General features: G+C 42.8%; 2 protein-coding genes across 3 annotated transcripts; one reads left to right on the top strand and one right to left on the bottom strand.

Annotated features, from left to right (window-relative positions):
• Positions 1 to 500: 500 nt before the first annotated feature.
• jpt2 (Jupiter microtubule associated homolog 2) lies at positions 501 to 4,957 on the bottom strand. Its single transcript, XM_085156138.1, has 5 exons — positions 4,770 to 4,957; positions 3,900 to 4,051; positions 3,322 to 3,473; positions 2,460 to 2,496; positions 501 to 1,864 (listed from the first exon to the last, which is right to left on the bottom strand). Exons 1-5 carry the CDS (start codon positions 4,823 to 4,825, stop codon positions 1,602 to 1,604), a joined length of 660 nt encoding a protein of 219 aa, XP_085012264.1. The 5' UTR covers positions 4,826 to 4,957; the 3' UTR covers positions 501 to 1,601.
• Positions 4,958 to 5,722: 765 nt separating this feature from the next.
• On the top strand, positions 5,723 to 19,435 carry cramp1 (cramped chromatin regulator 1). Of its 2 annotated transcripts, none has more exons than XM_085156108.1 (20): positions 5,723 to 5,857; positions 7,670 to 8,052; positions 9,814 to 10,016; positions 10,103 to 10,256; positions 10,754 to 10,837; positions 11,015 to 11,063; positions 11,297 to 11,382; positions 11,804 to 11,927; positions 12,809 to 12,890; positions 13,059 to 14,000; positions 14,289 to 14,460; positions 14,636 to 14,808; positions 14,923 to 14,997; positions 15,102 to 15,183; positions 15,330 to 15,440; positions 15,972 to 16,129; positions 16,763 to 16,949; positions 17,217 to 17,384; positions 17,626 to 17,771; positions 18,654 to 19,435. In XM_085156108.1, exons 2-20 carry the CDS (start codon positions 7,671 to 7,673, stop codon positions 18,765 to 18,767), a joined length of 3,492 nt encoding a protein of 1,163 aa, XP_085012234.1. In that variant the 5' UTR covers positions 5,723 to 5,857; position 7,670; the 3' UTR covers positions 18,768 to 19,435. The 2 variants fall into 2 exon arrangements, with proteins under 2 accessions (XP_085012234.1, XP_085012233.1); XM_085156107.1 differs by lacking the exon at positions 5,723 to 5,857 and adding an exon at positions 5,912 to 7,286.
• Positions 19,436 to 19,479: the final 44 nt, after the last annotated feature.

Genomic DNA, 19,479 nt, shown 5'->3' with positions numbered 1-19,479 from the left:
GTCAGCTGAGACTGAAGAAGTCACTTGTATGAGTGACGAAACGTTTCTCCCACTGAAAACGATACGTCCAGATGAACAGAATCAACTTTTGGACAGTTTTTATACACAAACACACACACAAGCAAACAGTGTTTTATGTGCTGTCATCTGTACCGTTGCTTAAAATAGAAATGTTTAAAAATTCTATACAGATTCTGTGGCTGCGAAGCAAAAATAAACTCCCTCCAGGCAGAAGTGGCCATTTTTATATGTGGGGAGAAAAAAATAAGCGACTTCCAGAGAGTGCTGCCCGAGGACAAATTCAGACAAAAGCACCACTGTCAGTGACTCAAAATGGGACAGACAACACTTGGATTGTATGTCAGATTTACACAAATCCTCATAAGTATCAACAGGAGAGACGAATTCCAGTTTAACAAAATGTACGTGTTTAAATTAATCACCCCTGAGTGTTTCTCAGTTTTTAGTAGATGATGAATGCAGACACAGTAAACAAACTCTTACTGCAAAACAACCATTTTATTGCAATACACAGGATTTCTTTCTTCTGCTGCGCTCGCTGCCTACCAGGCACATCGACACGGAGGAGACAGGCTGGCACCAGAACACCACAGGTCTGCCCCGAGATGAGTGTGAAAATGTGATTATCATCGAGCCCACCTGGACTTCAGGTAGGCCGCACGCTTGTCCAGAGTTCACTTTGTCTTCAAGCCGTTTTAATTTAAAACATAAACTGAAGCCTACCCCAAGCTAAAAGAAGGCAGATTATGTTCTCAGATAAAGCAAGCAATGAGGTCGAAGCAGAGAAAGTACCTGCACAATACATTCACATAAATCAAAATGGAATTTCTTTGAGGACACAGAAACATCTGGGGAGTAAACAGCTGTTTCAATTCCTAATCACAGATTGTGCTCTCTGTTGTACACGTTTTTAGAAAGGCATAATTAACAAAAAAGGCTAGAGAGATGAAAGGATGCCAAGCTTATATCATGCCTCAGTCACATGGATCGTTTCTTAAATTCTGAAATTAAGTGGTCATCCAATAAAGATCTGGCACTTCATAAATTAAACTGATGAGAAGCTGTGTTCACCCCAGAAAGCTCCCAAAAATTTGGGCAAATGTCTGCTGTGAAGTTTTTAGCCAAACCAAATTGCAGGTCAGTTTTAAATCTGAAAATTGTGCAAGTATGCCAAACTCTAAACCGTTCTTGAGATGCAGAAATGTTTTCACACACACAAAAATTAGATGATTGTGCCTCCACACAAATTATACTTACAAATGCTTGTAACACAAACGATGAAAACAGTAACTGCAAAGTTGAAACCGAACTGTGTTACAGTTAAAGTGATAAGGTGACAGCTAACCATTCAGCTGACTCATTGGTGATTGTAATGATTGCAGGTTTCATTATAGAAGAATATCAAGGAGAAGACAGATTTCCCAGGCGTCAGGTGTGAACAACAACAATAACTGGGCTGCATTTAGGTGTACAGATCACATGACCATCAAAAGAGCAGTGTAGGAATGAGAGAAGATTAACAGGGGAGCACACAAAGAGGTTTATGGACACAAATTGGGAGAGGTGGCACGCTCAGCTGATCAGTAGAACACCACACTAGATTTTCCTCCAGGAGGGTTGAGGACCCTGTTGTGGGAGCGAGGCTTGGGTCCCAGGTGAGGCTCGTGGTTCTTCAGCGAAGTGTCATCAGGAAATGGGGAAGGTGTGGATTCAGGCTCCGAGGGTGCCGAGACAGCAGCAGCAATGGCAGCGGGTGGCTCTTCCTTGGCTGGTGCATCGGCTGGGGGTGCCGTTTCTTCTTTCGCCTCAGGCTGGATGGCTTTGGCTTCAGGAGCTTGAGGAACTAAAACAAACACGCTGACATGTGATATCAAATTGGACACAGCCAGCGTGACCCGACCCCCTGGTTTTTGCACTGTGTGTTGTGTGTAGTGTGATGGACACCACCATGTTGATTTTTTGGATCCAGAAGTGATGATCATTAGACGAGAGCATGGAGTACCAAATTATAATCTAAAGCCAGAAAGCTTGAGTTCATGTAAGACACCACAAGCCCTGCCGTTTTCAAGTCCAGTTCACTAACTAACAGAGGAGGGTTAAATCACATATTTGTTACATTTGAGATCTAAGTGAAACTAATAAGCGTTAAAAAAGAATTGCAGAGATGGAGGATAGTTTATTGAGACCATCACATATTTTTATTGTTTGCATGAAGCTATATGCAGTTAAGCAGTGGAAATGCACAGATGAGCACATAAATAGACTCAATTTATTTTTCTCTCTCATTAACTGAAGACTGATTAAAGGTTTAGGGTGTAAAACTTAGAAAACAGTACAATATGATTAAATCTGATCTGTCTGAACAGCAAGGCTTAGCAGAGGTAGTTTAATAGTATAATGAAAATAAATTATACACAAAGAACATGTACAGTACTCACCTGGTGATTCAGGTTCAGATCCCACACTTAGGTTGTCCTGTATTTAAAAAAACAAAACAAAACAGTAAAGATAAGGATGAAAGAAAAAAACTCCCACAGGTGTTCTTGTTTCACTGCACACAGTTAAAATTGAAATTAATAATGTTAATGAAGGTAAATCCTCTCAATCTGCCAAAAAAAAAAAAGAAAAAAAAGAAAGAAGAAGAAGAAATCAACACAAAGACGGTGACGTGCAAGCACAAACTCATTTCTTTTTAATGTCAGCTTGTCATTTAAAACCTCTCTAGATGGTTTATTGAAATGACAGATGAGTAAATGGGCATAAAAATGCATATCAAATGGACATAAGAACAGGACAAGAAAGTGCAATTATTACACATGACTGTGTACATTTCTTTAGTTTTAAAGGTCATAATGGTTATGTTTGCCACATTTTTTTTTTACTTTTGCAAATAATCTGAATGACCCTACAACTCAAAGGTTACCAATATCAGGACCTTTGTTGAGTCATTAAACAATGTGCTAAAGCTAGAGGTGGCTTCAGGCTTTTGTGCTGACTTAAACACACCTTTGCTGATTAGTAATCACAGACATCTACAATAACAGGCTGACATCAGCCAGGTTTACAGTCACTATCTATGCAAATTAGAGATCATCTCTGAGGTTACCATACCACTGGTCTCACTGGAGGCACAGACAGGTAGGTGTTAGGGTGGGGCTTAGTTAGTGTGTGTTTATTAGAGATTATTATTGAAGTGCTGCCTGTCGCAAACCTATGTATTCCTCACTAAAGAGACTTTTTTTTTGCACAGGCTTGGAATAAAAATGTTCTGCAACTCATAAAATACAAGTCAAAAAGTACCTTTGGCTTATTTGGGTGGCTTCGGCTTGGACTTTGGGCAGGTGCCGTGCCTTCAGGCCCAAATATGTTGCTGGTTGGTCCACCTGGTGGCATGGGTCTCTGTGGTTGAGCAGCAGGCTCAGGTTCACCAAATATTCCACTACTCTTTCCACCTACAAAAGATTAACAAACATACCTTATAGTGATGCAATCTTCTAAAATAATTCAGCAATGGTAAAAAAAATAAAAAAAATAATAATCTCTGTGTCCATTTCATAAAGAGTCACTCTTCTGTGCCAGATGCAGCACATACCCAGTTTAGTTTTGCGTACTGTGTGCACTTGCTAAATGGCAAGAATGTTCTGACCATTTCAGAGAAAAATATTTATGACCATCAGGGCAATCAAGTACCCTGAACTGTAAATAAACCCAGCTATACCAGAGTAATATGAACAGGTGTATTATGTGCAGCCAACACAGAGAACAGCCAACATGTTTACAGTGGAAATATAACATTGTAGTAATAGTTGTCACACTCTGAACATGGATTTGCAGAGACAGAAAAGCCAAAGCATCAGCCACCAGCAGGTTAATCTCACCTGGAGGATTGGAGCGTTTCGGTGCACTCTGGGCTTCCTCTGGTGGAGCAAAAACTTTAGAGGCCATCTTATTGGGTCTTTTTGATGCTGCAGAATCCTCTTCATAGCCACCAAACAGATTGCTGGAGCCACCTCCAGGAGGCTGCAACACCCTACAGATTAACATACAAGTTAAATAAACAGAATGCGGATTCATGTTTACCGTCTACTGTTACTGTCATGTCTTACATTCAAAGACTTGTAGGAAACGTTAAGTAACCGGGCTATAAATATGTTAGCTGGGCCAACTGAGCTAAATAACAGGTTACTTGATTATAGACCCGGGAATGGCGCCATATACGCATGGAAACCATTGTCTGCTATAGATTATATCAGACAGACGCTTTACTTTTTTTCGTTACTGAAAGTTTGATCAGTCTACTTAGGGGAGTTGATCCGGAAACTGGTGCTTTCGAGATTTAAAAAAAAGCACCCGAACCTCTTGCTTTAAGGAAAGTGTGACCATAACGCCTCTGTTGGCGGATACAAAGAAGAGCCTTCCGAGGAGCATTTCACACTTCCGCAGGCGCAGTAGACAACGCCTGAATGGCTAGCTCGAAAGCTATCATGACTAACAAGTTTGCTAACTCAAACCACTGCAGCTCCACTTAAGCGTCCACTGAGACATTTAAGCTTTCTGGGAGCACTGCGTGTTTGAGATATGCTTAAAGAAATTAGTGGAAGAAAAAAAAAACCCTACGAGGTTCTGACAGGCAACGTTATACTAAATTCTGGGCTGCTAACTGTCCGAGCTCCTGGCTGCAGTCGGAATAAAACATTACTGGCGGCTCTTATTCGCACATAACCAAGCCGCGCAGCTGTTGTCTTTACCTTGAACTCGGTTTCGAACCACTATCCAACCCTTGAAACATGTTGGTCGAAGTCATGGTGGCTGTTTTGACCCTTCAAGTTTCCAAAGACAACTTCTTCGTCAGTTTGCCAACTGGACGACGAGCGAGTTCCCCCTCTGCCTGCGCGTGCCCGGCTCAACTCCGTAGTGAAGAATTTCGAGCCCACCCAACTATGACACAGAGGAATATAACTGGTCCTCTGCCAAGCTGAGGTGCGTTCGTTTCAATGCACCCAGACTCCCATTACAAGTGAAAGACTTTGGAGAAGCAACTGTGCATTGTTCCCGGAACAGCACTGAGGTTATAGTTTTCTTATTTAAATATGATTTACACGGCTGTTTAATTATTGCAATAGGTTATACACATCTTCTACAAAAGCAGGAAAGTTTCGCCTTTTGAGTCTCAAAAACGCTTTAAACAGTAGTAGACATGGACTAATTTCCACGTGTGCGCTTGTTTTATTCTTAAACAGCTAAGTCTGAGATGATGATATCAACTCAAAACGTAGTGCTCAATACAGTTAATGTTTTGTTTCAGTTCTTCTTAGACATGTGGGGTTTTTTATACTCCAATACAAAATTCAAGCGCATCCTGAGTTCCGCCTACTGAATTGTTCGCCAAAATGTCAATCATTTTTTGGGCGGAACTTGTCTTACAGGACCAGAGATGTTAATTGCAGTGATAAACTATTGTTAAAACAAACAAACAAAAATTTAATAGCTAAACAAAAAGGTTAGATTATATATTACCCAGAGTCGCTTAAAATGTTTAGTGTACTAGTCGGTAAACTTGGCGAGGCGTGACAGGAAGAGAATGACAATTGGTCTTTCGTTGTTAACTCTTCCACTAACAGTTGGCGGAGGTTTCTGTCAATCAAATTTTAACCGCCGACCTCGTGTTTTTTTGGCCAATCACAGTCTTTGTTTTTGTATAGTAATGGGCGTGTCTGCGCGCGCTGACAACGGAGCAGCTGGAGCTGTCATCGGTAGCAAGCTGGAGGTCTACAGTCAGCTAGCAATGCTAAACTGTGTCTCGTTTGGGAATACTACCAGCAATCTTCTGCTTTAGGTAAGCTCAGTAATATTTACCAATTGTACAGAGTCCAAAACAACCTGTTTTGGACTCTGTACAAAATAGCCGTTATGCTAGGAGCAGTTTTATAACGTAAAATCTTGTTTGGCTTGTTATACTGTTAATGTTAGCTAGCCAACAACAGCAGCCATGCTGGACATAGTAGCGGGCTATCCACGGAAGAAATATTTGACTACATTTAATATATTTTGCTACATCTACTTACTAGCAACTGCTTGTAAACACCTCAAATTATTACACCACTGCACTTCCAAATACACGTGAAGCTTCCGATATAATATTATACTCGTGATGAGACTATTACAGCTGCTAAGTAGTTTTTAATGTAACACTGCTGTGGGACGCGAGTAATGTCATTTAGTGAAGTAAAAAGAGAACCGCGGTGTTTCAGTGTAAGTGTGTTCGAGTCAACTCAGATTGCACTGAAAGAATATGATAAAACAGAATAAGTGACAGCTATAGCTGTCCATCACTTGAAGTTTAAAGATCTAATTAAGCTCAATTGAAACATTAAATAGCTGAAGCAATTATCTAAGGCTTTCATAAATTATTAATTCGTCTCAATTTGTGCCAGAATTGCCTGATAATCAGCTGTATGCTGACACGAACTGAGAGATTTAAATGCTGTGTGGCAAAAGAAGACATTCGTGATGTTTCCCCATACTAAAGCTGCCCAGGTCTGATTTTTTTTTTTTTGTCGTCCTTAAGCACTGGACACCCCCTCTCCTGATTATTCAGCAAGCATAAAATTAAGTTGTGGAAAAACAGTAGGGCACATAGGATAAGAAACTCTGCAGTGTTTACACATTTTAACACAAGTGCAGCACGCCTTCTACTCCTCCAGCTCCTTCTACTCCTTCTACTCAACGTGTACTTAAAGCCACGTCCTGATTTTCCTCATGTACCATCGTCGTGTGTATTTATGAGGGGCTGTAGTATTGCTGGCAATTAATAACATTACCATGGCAAAGGTTTGGGCATAAAATGATTTCTTTTGCAGGCACAATTTCTGCTTCTGATGACGTAGTGTGAAGCGAAGTCCACTCACAGCTTAATAAAACTATCCCTGCTTATATCAATTCAAATGAGCTCAACCGACACGGGTTTTTTGTAAATTATTATCCATCAAAATGCAGTTAAATATCTCGTATTTGCGGCTGGTTTTGTGTCATTTATGTCTCGTTGCATGGAAAGCATTGAGTAATGTTGTTGCTGATAGAAGAGACAGTTGAACTGCGCAGAGAGTTCAGCTCAGTCGAATCAGGAGCAAGGAGAGGGCATAAAAGCGGAGCGATCGCTCTCGGCTTTATTATGCTCAATTTGACCACTAATTGCCAGTCTAACCGCTCGGACCCATGGTGAAGAGAAAGAAGACATCGTCTACTACAGAGGAGCACCAAAATGGGTAAAATTAGGTTTGAAATAAACACTTTATTTAGAGGTCGAAGGCACCGAGGGGGTTTTCGTTGTCGTTTCTGCAGGGCGCTAAACTGAAAAGCGGTCGCTTTTGAATTCAGTTTAAATTAAATCGTTATTATTGGCCATTAGAGCGGAAAGCTACTCGGAAAAGCATCGCTTCCAGTCTTCTAACTGCTTCAGCTGTTAAATCTAATTTATCTCAAGGCATGAAATGCATATATTTGGTGTTGTTTTGACGGGACTGAAGAGGGGATTTGAAACAAACAGCGGCGGCCATGTTGAGAGACAGTGAACGTCGTCTTTAGAAGTTAATTTTGCTCATCGCTTTGCTCCTAATGTGACAAATTTTGTGTAATTGTGTTGTGGCAGCATGACACCGGGCTCCAGGGAGGGGATCGGTGTCGATGGGAGGAGGAATCCGTCCAGAAAGCCCGACGGTTGCGACGAAGAGGAGAACGGAGAGCAGGCGAGCGAGGAGCGCAGTACAAAGGGAGAGGACGGAGTGGAAATTCTTAATCCATCAACCACGGGTCTCAGCTCCGGTTCAGCCCCGGTCCTTCCTGCTTCTGCTTCTGCTCCGAACCGAACCGGACCAGGCTCGACTCAGCCTCCTCAGACATCAGCTGAGCCCGGCCCTCCGGGCCCCGACCAGCATCATTTTCTCCGATCAAGCGTTCGACCTCCGAGCAAACGGATACGGAAGGATTCAATCGGCTCCTCCATCAATGGACATGGCGGGGCAAAATCGAAAGGTAAGTGAGTGACCAGCTCGGGAAAGAGTGTGTACAGGTGGGATCAGGAGAGATTGGGGGCTGCGCTGTCAGTTTTAGTTTTCTCTGTCGGTGCTTGCAGTGTGCTTGTCTGTGATGCCGTTGTGTTGCCGTGTATCCCCTGTGGGCCACTTGCTGGGTTGTTCTCTGGGTACATTTTTGGCTGCTCCAGCCCATGTTGCAACACCATCCTGTACACCACTTATGCGGGAAAAAAGAAGCAAAAAACAGGAGAGGCCAGAAGTTAGATTTTAATTAAGATGTCACTTGATTTTTGCAGTTTCTTGGAAACTGGCAGCAATAACAATAAAGGCACGGTGTTGTTATCAGCAGGAGGAATAAATCACAGGCTTAAAATGGACCTGATATCAGAACAGGAAAGGGACATTACTAAACAGGGTTGCTTACAGTTCTTCTCTTTTTTCTTATTATTTTCTTTTGGGACTATACAGGAAATTGGACAAGAATGGTATTGCAGTTTTCAGCCAATCATTTCATTGACCCACAGATTTAGCCTAGGCTACCTTTGTCCCCCCCCCCCCCCTACAACAAATACCAGTAAAGCAGAGGTTGTAATTTATTTGCCATTATTCAGTTTTGATTTTGCAAATAATCTGAATGAGCCTTTGTAGTAACTCAGAGGGTGACCGATATCAGGAACTTTCTAAACAATAAATCAAAGCTAGAGATGACTTAAGGCTTTCAGGATGACTTTTAAACACAATGAAGGATTCCCTTGTAGGCTACCAATCACTAATAGTATTGTATTTGCTAAGTGTGAGCTGGTTGGTGTCAGTTTATCTATGCAGACGAGGCATTACCTCCTGGGTTTCCACACTACCTGTCCCTCTGGAGGCACAGACAGCTTTGGGTGGGGCTGAGACTTAGTAAGGTGGTGGTGGTCTTTGAGTTTGTTAATGAGGCTATGCCACCCAGTAATCTGTGTGTTCCTCATTAAAAAGTGGAATTTATTTGGAAAAATATTTCAGTACATTATACATCTGTGATTTTAATTTGTACATTTTTCCTTTTAAAATTGCTTTGTCCACAAAACAGCAGCCATTGATCAGATCAGAAACAATATTATTTACTTGTGTATCCTTTGACAGGTATGACTGGTGGATTTTTGTTGTTTGAAACAGAAAAGCTCTGATTGTCTCAGAAACTATATTTAGATTGAGCACAAACGTTTGACCATCTGACCAAGAAAGCCTCACTTATTTTTATGTGATGCTATATCGGTGCACTTCTATTTTGAAGGCGACGCATCTAGGTTATTGTCTGTGAGCCAGTCACATGCTTGTGTTTGTAAATTAACACCTATTTGGGCTAAAAAAAATAATAAAAAAATAAAGAAAAAAGTGCTTAATGTAGCACAGTACTGCAACAGCAACTCTCTGGGTGCTCCTGCTAATGTCTCATGGCGTTGTGCGCAGTGCTGGGCCAGAAAACTTGGCCAGTGGAGCCCACCATGAGTTGGTTTTGGAACTGTGTAATGTAGACCTGACCATAGGGACTGATTGCTTTTCCTGTCTCCTTGCCAGAGCTTAACCACAGAGAGGGAAGCTCTGCAGGTTCTGTGCGCTGTAATGGCAGTGGGTGGCTTTGTGTGCATGTATTTTAACATCTTGCAAATCACACACCTCAGATCAACCTTTTTTTGTTATGACATACAAAACAGCCAGGGTGGTGAGCTGATATTTAAGTTGTGCCTTTCCTCTGAATGTTTCTGTGTTAAAACAGGGGCAGAGAATGGCTCCTCTTCCCAGGGTGTGGTGGGACAGACCGGGCCTGTGGTCAGCTCCACGGGGGGAGTATCCAAGACCTCCAAGGGCCAAGGGTCTACAGAGAAGGAAGAACAAGCTGGTAACCAGAAAAGAGCCCGTCGGCAGTGGGAATCCTGGAGCGCCGAGGACAAAAACAGCTTTTTTGAGGGTCTTTATGAGGTAAAGCTTGCAACAACCTTTTACCAAGTTAAAAGTTTACCATGTTTTGACGTCGTAGATTCACAACTGCCCTCCTTTGTTCCCAGCACGGGAAGGATTTTGAGGCCATCCAGAACAACATTGCAATGAAGTACAAGAAGAGAGGCAAGCCAGCAAATATGGTGAAGAACAAGGAACAGGTCCGCCACTTTTACTACCGAACTTGGCACAAGATCTCCAAACACATCGACTTCGCTAACGGTGAGTTGCTTTTTTTTTCTCTTTTTTTTGTTAAACACAGAAAACATGTGGAACACGTGGGGTGAATAAATGAATTCACCTTGGAATTTTTGATCCCCAAATATGAAGTTTGTACACTGTAATGACTTTATCGAATGACACCTCATAAAAATGTGTACAATTCATACAACAAGGTGATCTCTTAGGCTGATCTTAATTGGTTTATTTTAGGTTTGTGTTTAGTTGTTTCAGTTATGCTACTTACTGCAGACACTGTGAATGAGAAGTAAAGAAGAGATACTGTCAAACAGCCACATATATTATTATTTTTTCTTACAACAGAACTCACACTGACATTTTGGTTTTTTAGCAAGCAAAACATATGTTAAAGAAGCTCACCAGATAAGCTGGAGCTCTTTTCCCCTACAAAAAGCACCCAGTGTTACTCTTATGTTATCTTTATGTAGCACGCACAGGCCTCCACCAGTGTTGTGACTTGTGCTTCCTTTCCTTCTCAGTGTACTCCAGGGTGTTAAAGAAATCTTCTCAAGAACTGTACGGCCTCATCTGCTACGCCGAGCTTCGCAAAAAAGTTGGAGGATGTAAGTGAGGCCTGTGAAAGCACTTGGATGCAGCGTAGACTGCGTGTGTTTTGCTGTTTGTTCTGCTGGTTGTGGACACAGGGGATGTGATTAAACTCCAGATGATCCCTGTGGCTCGGGGCAGTTGCCCCTGAGGAGCATGTCTTAACTAGCTGTCTTGTGTTTTGTCTTTGACAGTGATGGATGATAAGAATGTGGCAAAGCTGAACGAACTCATCCAGCAAGGGTAAGTCTGTGGCAGAAGCTTTGGTTAGTGGGTTTACATGCACACATCTGGGATTGTGATACGTTAAACTGATGCACGAGATCACATTTGGAAAGATGCAGATTAGCACTTTGCTAGTATGAAAAACAAATCTGAGGGCTGAGTTGACAGTATGTAGTCAGATGCTTTCTCTGTGGCACGGCAAGGTTTAGAGCTTACAACATATTTGAATAAAGATTCTTCTGTTCCACCAGGGCCACCACCGTGCGCTCTAAGGGGAGGAACCTGCGGATCAAAGCTCCAATGTGCAGAGCGTTGAAGAAACTTTGTGATCCAGATGGTGAGTATGAGCCTGCAGAAACCCTGCACACGCGTTACAGAACAAGAACTGAAAACCTCACCGATGGTGAGACTGGGGGGTTCACGGGGGCGGGGCTTTTACAAAAACCATGGCATCAAGTGGGCTGGTGGTGTTTCCATGGTAACTTTGGGTGCAAAGTGAGGAGGATGAAGGAGATGACTGTTCTGACCAGCTGTCATCAACCCCTCTGCTCAATAACACCCACTCATCACACTTACTGAAAATATTTGCTTTAATCAAGAGTAGAAAAAGACTGTCTCTTGTCATTGTTGTATGTAAATCTGTGAATGGATCCCACTGAGATTGATGACTGCCTTTTCATTTTGTCGTGGTTGATTAAGTGAGAGAGCATAGAGGGCTTTTCATATAGTGGCTGAATCTGTAATTTTGTGTCCTGCAGGAGTGAGTGATGAAGAGGACCAGAAGCCGGTGCGTCTGCCCTTGAAGGTGGCAGTGGAGCTCCAGCCACGCAGTAACCACTCCTGGGCCCGAGTTCAGAGTCTTGCCCACAACCCTCGCCTCAGGTCTGACATGGATAAGAACCACAATATATTTTCAAAAGCATAACATCCAAGAGTCAGAGAGATGTCATACCTTCATTATTTAATTCATTTTCTATTATTATTTTATTTATTTATTTTATTAGTTCAAGCCATGGCGATGCAACAAAGCCTGAGCTAATTTAAGAACCTCTTCTTGGCTTCAGACTGCTTATTTCAGTTTGATGGTTTGCATGTTTTCCACCGTTTTCTGGGTCAGCTCTTGAGAAATGAAAGTAATGAAATGTCTGTGTTTTGTTTGTGTTTTTGTTTTTTTTGTGCAAATTAAATATGTGTGTATATTTTTTTTAAGTTAACTTGTGAAATTTGAAAAGTGTAAACTCCCTCAGACATGATGCTGTTCAAAGTTTAAACTCTATTTCTTTCATTTTTAATTTTTGTTCTCAGTTCAGTTTTCAGTTAGTGTTCAGACTGGGTTTGCTTCTTTTGAGGTTCGTTTCGTTTTTACTGGTTTCAGTGTTAGGGTTTTTTTTTAATTTTATTATTATTATGATAATAAGGGGTTATTTATCATGGGTAGGTTGAAGAAGGGTAAAGACTTTGTGAAAATGGCTGAATTACAGCAATGTCAGTATGCATTTGTTTGCAAATGTGACAAAACAAATATATACATTAATGAAATATACATTAATGAAAATTTCTGTTTTATTTTAGTTATTTTTGGAGCACGTAGTTGGCGTTTTGATTTTTCCCACACAGGATTATTTTGGTTTTAGAAAACTATTAAATTTGATCCACAGTAGTCTAAGTGTAAAATGTAGAAGTAGTTTAGGTCAGACGTATTAGACCTGGTAGTGTTGTATTTTGCAAAGTTGACATCAAGTGTTTTTTTTCTGTTTTCTCAGGATGGTGGTGGAGCTCCACAGGAAAGTCTCCAGCCTCATAGAGTATTTGAAACAGAAGTGGGCTTATCATGACCAGCGGATTGTATCCTTTTTTAAAAAAACATTACAGTGCAATATGTATGCAAAACTCTTCAGAGTGTTTTTCATTCCTAGTGTACATATTAGAAATGTACTGCTCTAACATGCTGCTTTCTGGGGCATATACCAGCTTGTGTCGAATATAAACTGGTCCTTAACTTTGAAAACTCAGCTTAAGAGTCTCATGGAGAGAGAGGCTCTAGAAGGCAACCAGACCAGCACAGCCTCTCCCAGCATAACTCAGAAGGAAGAACTTTTTCTTTTTCCAGCTGAGAGCTGCACATTGACTGCACTGCCTGGGGTGGCACGTGTGGTTCACTCCAAAGCCTCCTGCACTGTCCATTGGATCGAGAGTGGCAAGAGCCGGCCTAATGCCAAGGAGTTGCCAGCTGCCCAGATCCTGGGCATCCATGCAGCTCCACAACCTCGAACTGGCAGCAAATCTGGGCGGGGAAGCGCTGCTGTTGCTGGTGCTTCACTGACTATTACGGGTGATGCTCGTCGAACTGAAACCCCCAACCCTGATCCATCAGCAGACAGTTCTGCAAAGGTAGAGGAGAAGAGACTTCAGTCCCCTTGTGTCCCAGTTTCCTCTCAGCAGACTGTCAGAGAAGAGGGAGATGGGATGGGATCTTCTGATCCAGGAAAGGCCTGCACTGGCGTTGAGGTCAGTGGTGGTTTAGCCATGACCAGAAGCACGGACAGGTCATGTAGTGGTGCCGATGGCTCCGCTGAGCAGTACAAAGAGGAGCAGAGCACCAGCGCGTCTTCCTCGGAGGCAAACCAGCCTCCTTCAGTCAAACCTCCAGTGACTGGCTCAGACGAAGCCGCGTCGCAAGCTTCCCCACCACCGACCAAAGAACGGGTCGTTGAGCAAATCAGAGAGGAAGGCTGGAGCGCCCGTGACGCAGAGAACGTCACCTTGGCCGAGCTGTACCTGATGTTTGGGAAGCCAGGCAAGCTGCAGCTGGAGTACGAGTGGCAGCCGGTCACAGCTCCACCCAGCAACTCAGAAGAGGGACAAGCCTCAGTGCAGCCAAAGCCCGACAGGACAAATCGAGTTTTGCGCTGCTTACTCAAGCTGGTTTCCACTGAAGTCAACCCCAAACCTCTGGTAAGTTTTCCCTTTTCTGTCTTCCAAGATTGTGGCCTGGTGTGTTGTTTAAATTACAAGTTGAAAAGATGAAAAATGTGTAATTATCAGTGGCATTAAGGCTTAAAATTAAACATTTTTAAGACGCAGCAGTGTGAAGAGTTTATATTCAGTACAAAGCCAGCTGATAAAAAACATGTTACTGGTTATGTACTATGAACACCACTGTTTTTTTTTGTTTTTTTTTTTGTCTTTTTCAATGAAAGTGCTATTTCGAGATAGGAGCATATCATGTGCCTTTTCCTTCAGGCTCCAGAGCTGTGCTCCACAGCCACATCACCCCTCAAGACCTATCAGGAGGAGCAAAACCAGGTCCTCACACCTCCGGCGAAGGGTCCTGTTGCAGGCGCCCGTAGCCCCAGCTGTGGGCGACCGCAGGCGTCTTTGCGCATGCCCAAGTTGCAGCTGCCAAGTGCTGGAGGTATTTATGTCTCTTTCCTGCAGGCTTTTGTGATAAAGTCATTTTTGTACTTATAGTGCTGTAGTTATTAAACAGCGAGAAGTAATTATGCAGCACTGATGCTTCCTCTTTAGAAGTTGTTTTCAAATAGCTGCCTTTCCTGATGTGGCACCACATCTGTTTCAATCCTGTTCAGGTGGGCGCAACCTACCCCGCTCTCTGCTGGGTTCTACTGCAGTTGGCGAATCAGAAAGCAGCGTGTTCGCAGTACCCACCACGCTGCCACCCAACAGCTCACGGCACAACCGAATGTTCTCCCCTAACAAAGAGGCAGAGCTAGCCTTCAGACAGCAGCTCGACTCGATCAGTGTAAGCCAAAATAATGCATCATTTTTTGTTTTGTTTATGCCAATTGTACAAAGACATAATTGATGTATTAACGAGCATTAATATGTGTTTTCTTTTCTTTTCTTTTTCTCACAGATGCAGTCAGATCTTTTCCTTTCTAGACAGAGAAAACCTCGGAACAGACAACTTCGCAAACCACTTGTAGTTCAGGTGAGAGCAGGATCATTATCCATTCATCAGTTCTGCGCTTGGTTGGGTGGAAGGCGGGTTTTCCTAAGTGTGTTTTTGTTTGGCCACTTCTTTCTCGTTCACAGCGAACACTGCTGCCCAGAACTACAGGAGACACTCCTCAACACGTCTGCTCCTTCTCCATCCTCTCCAACTCCTCTGCCACAGGTACTCCTCAGATGACAGGACAGAACGATAGAATATGTCGTCAGCTGAGACTGGAAATGTTTAGGGCGTAGTTTTACAGTATGCATTAATGAAATCACAGCTAAAAACGACTTGTCTGCTCTCTCACTTCCTGTTTCTTCCTTCAGGAACTGGATCTTTCCGGCCGATCCATCCCCGACTAGCTCCTTCCTCTCGCTCTGTCCAAACTAAAACGACCCCAGCAACATCCAGCTCTGTGGCGGCCAGCCAGCTCTCTAGTATGGACTTCTTCTGTTATCTACTACATTTTTCTGTTTTATTGAAATATTGATAAACTCTACACCAAATATACTGCAAAAAAATTACATATTGTTGTTTTTATGGGGTCAACAACTTGGGAATTTCTGTAAAATACCACAAGCACTTAAATTAACCTACATATTAATCATCCTATTTACTTTTAACCTCTGTAAAGGACTTCTACCACACCAGCAACCGGATCCTTGGGAAAAATTTGTCCTTCTTTTTGAAACTTTGCTTTTATAAAATTGCTTAAAAACATATTTAAGGTCCAAGTTGTATTTGTGTAAGATTCCTGTGTCAAAATCTAGAACTCTGAGAAGATCAGTGACAGACAGTATTTCTGTGCAGATGACAGAAGCAAAAACATTTTTCCAGAAGACCTTGGACCATCCCGTTTTTTTGTTTTTTTTTCCTTCCTGCTCTGCTCTTCACATGCTGTTGCTGTTAATGCTTATCAGGAGCGATATGACAAATCTCTCGCTTGCCTGAACTGTTAATACTTTCAGGTGCCATTGACCTGGCAGCTAAGTCTGCAGGCATCATCCCAGGCAGTCCCTGTCGGGAGGTGGATTCTTCCACTGTGGATAACAGTGCTCTTCTCCCCACCACTCCCATTGCTGATGCTGAGCCAGACTCTCAACTCCACCAGCAAAATGTTCCAGAGGTCAGAGACACACACACACACACAAAGACCAGAAGCCTCCTTCATTTGATGTCTCCTCCTTGCCTTTGGCATTAGAATAAATGATATTGCCCATTACCATCTTGGAGTGTTACATTTAAAACTGTCAGGTTTTGATTTATCTTACTTTAATGAAAGTTATTGCTCACTCTAATGATTTTCTGTTTATCTGTGCGGTGTAGGCCAGGTTTTGCATAATGTTTTTCTTTTTACTGTGCATCTGTCGTACAAGACTTCACAAATGTTTTAGTAATTTTTATAGGTTTTATTTGTAGACATTATTCTTGCATACAGTTGTCATATTCATGATCACCTTTTCCATACAGTGTCTGTTTATTTGTCTGTTACGGTTTAAAAACAAGCTGCTCCAAACAGTTTGCCCTGATGGGATTAATAAAGCTGTTTGTATCGCCATCAGGGCGTTTCCTTGCTCACAGTGGGCCTTTGTGAGGGAACACTTGGCTTAGTTAAAGGCAGCGAGTCTGCGTAACCTCATTTGTTTTCCAGTCGTAGCTGATCACCATTTGATAAAGAAAATTGTCAGCTATGCTTGAATAAATGGTTTAAAAAAAAAAAAAAAAAGTGATGTGCTAAGTTAAATCGCTCTTTCCATAGAATGGCGTACCACCTCCGTCTCCTGGAGTCACCGGCGGGGGAGACTCACTCCTCTCTCCACCGAGCGTTGCCTCGCTCCTTGATATCTCCCTCCCAGGCCCTCCTGAAGAGGCTCTAACCCCCGGAGAACCTCAAACGCAGATCAGCGACTCCATCATCGAGCTTGCCATCAACTCCACACATTACGGTGCGTGCACGTGCAGACGTCTTACCCGAGCCATATTGACAGGAAACTGCTAAATAAAGCTTATTGATGTTTGTTTAGTGAAATGAAAAGTGAGAGTAGGTTAGAAAGGTTTTGTAATTACCACTGAGGTCAGCTTTGTGGCTCCACAGCATTAATTCCTCTGCAGGTTGTGGAAAAGAGTGCATGTTGACATCCAAGCAGCTAAACATCTGAGCCTGCTGAGTTTAATCGCTGATGTCTCATTTCTGTTTGCCTGCTGCACTGCAGGTGAGGAGGCTGCTCTCTCTCCAGCCAAGCTGGGCAACAGCGACGGCTCCAAACTGCTGGCCTCGTCTCCCTCGCTCAGCCCATCCAGAGGCTGGATCCCTTCACCCAGCCACGACCCTCAGTGGTACCCCAGCGACTCGTCTGACTCCACACTGGGATGCCTCCTTTGTAAGAGTTTTGTTTTTTTGCTTCCTTTCTCAAGAGTGTGTCAGAAGTTAAATTTTAGGCCAAGAAAGACAGAATATTAAGTGGATGTATTTTTATCATTACTTCCCACTAAAAATGCTGCATACAGCAGCACGTACAGTCAACATTTACAAAGATTTGTTTGTCAAATCCCCAATATTACTGACACAGCTGTATGATGAAAGGCCATTTACTCAGTCTTTTGCTCTTATTTTCCTTGCAGCCAGCATGGTCTCTCCTGATAAGGGCAGACGGACCACCCTAACCCCCACTGGCCCCTCCAGCGGCACAGCTCTACTCGGTCCTAGCCTCCTGGACTGCAATTCTCATGATTCCTTTCAATCCCGTGGCCTTCCTGATGTGGCAGAGGTAAGTAAATGTTTGTTTATTAAATGAAAGAAAGTTGTGACTGAGAAGCAACACTTGCCACAAACACAACACAGTCCTCTGAATCTTAGTAACCAACATGTTATATGTTATTAATTAATCTCTAAAATGTAAATGTAAAAACATCACTTCCCATTTTAAAAATAACCTGCATTTATATCCACTCTGAAAATGTGATCCTTATCCCCTTTTGGATCTGTCCTGCTGTGCAAGTGGACTCTGACCCAGAGCCGGTTGTGTTAGGGACCACATGGTACCTTTTTGGATAGATCAGATTCTGGGCTGATCCACCGATTTTTAATGAAAAACTTGTTGAGTCATACTCTGAGATTCAGACACCATACCTTTTAAAATGCTGACAGCATTTAATATCTGAATCTCAGTCTGTGAACACGTTTCCATTTTTAGTGCTCTCTCTCGCTCTCTTGCGTGCTTTGATAGCGACTTTATGAAGAAATGAATCGGGAGTGTCAGTTAGCTGGTTCAGGTGTGGCAGGAGGGGCTGAGGCAGAGAGAAACTCTAAGTTTGTTAAAGAAAACCTGCCAGTGAGCAGGTTTAGTTCAGATTCTGTTAAGTGACTCATCTCAGGGTTAACAAACGCAGACTTGTTAGCTTAAACCTGTTTCCTGGGATGGGGCCCAAACCTGCCTGGGAGGTGAATAGAGCCCGGTGACTGTTGCCTCCTGTGTTTGGACTAACACATCTGCTTTTTCAGTAAATAATTTAATTTCATTGACAGATATGACCTAAAGCATGAAACTGTTCAAGGGATGTCTGGAAAAATCTTGTTTTTAGGTTTGTTTTTTTTCCTTCTTGGATTTGCCCTTGTTGTCAGTCTGAAAGCTCTTTGGTGTTGCTTGCAGATGGATTCTCAGCTTGCTTGTATGATGAGTGAGAGCAGCATAGACTACATCGCTCGCTTCAATGATCTCGCTCAGGAGCTCGCCGTGACTGAGCCCTCCATTCCACCTCCCTGAGGAAGACTCCACCAAGCCATGGTCATCTGTACCTCTAATCTACAGCCAGTTCCAGGCATTTCCACAGTTCCAGGAGAGAGAGACACAAATTGCTGGGCCCACACTTGGAAGCAGTGACTACTGCTAGAAATTCAAAACTGATTTGCAGCCAGCAGCTGCAAATTACCCCAACTTTTACCACGTCTGGTTCTCAGACCTGTCGATAAGCAGGCCGGTCCTAAAAAGAGACCAAGGCAGAACTTTGAGAGCATCATGTTGTTGGTGACAAGAGGTACTGTAAGTGAGGAGAGGAGAGGTTTCCTCTCTGTCTCCCTGTTTGGAGAAAGAAGACTGGGGAGAAAGGCCAACCCCATCCCCCCTCAAAGCCATCCATGGCCTGTATGTAAAAGTGCAATAATAGGTGGTCAACCGTGACCATTGTTCAAAAGCGAGTTGCGTTGGTTTCACTGAACTGTTCTCTAAGGAACAATTCCCTTTAAATACAAACACTTTAGATAAAACAAATGAGTTTACAAAAATACAACCTCATGTACAGGAAAATACTATGCCATATCCGAACAAAATATCTGCAGCGATCTTTCATGTCTCTTCCTGCTCTCGGTGTGTGAGTGCATGAATGTATCTGTGTGTGCGTGTGTATTAAAGGCTGTAAGGCTGACCGCTCAAAATGTGCAGTTCAGATCATCAGCTGGTGGCAAACAGCCACTGGACT

The sequence above is a fragment of the Neolamprologus multifasciatus genome, chromosome 4 (genome assembly GCF_963576455.1).
Source record: "Neolamprologus multifasciatus chromosome 4, fNeoMul1.2, whole genome shotgun sequence".
Classification (NCBI taxonomy): domain Eukaryota; kingdom Metazoa; phylum Chordata; class Actinopteri; order Cichliformes; family Cichlidae; genus Neolamprologus; species Neolamprologus multifasciatus.
Note: the sequence above shows the minus strand (reverse complement) of the source record. Positions and strands in the feature narration are given on the sequence as shown.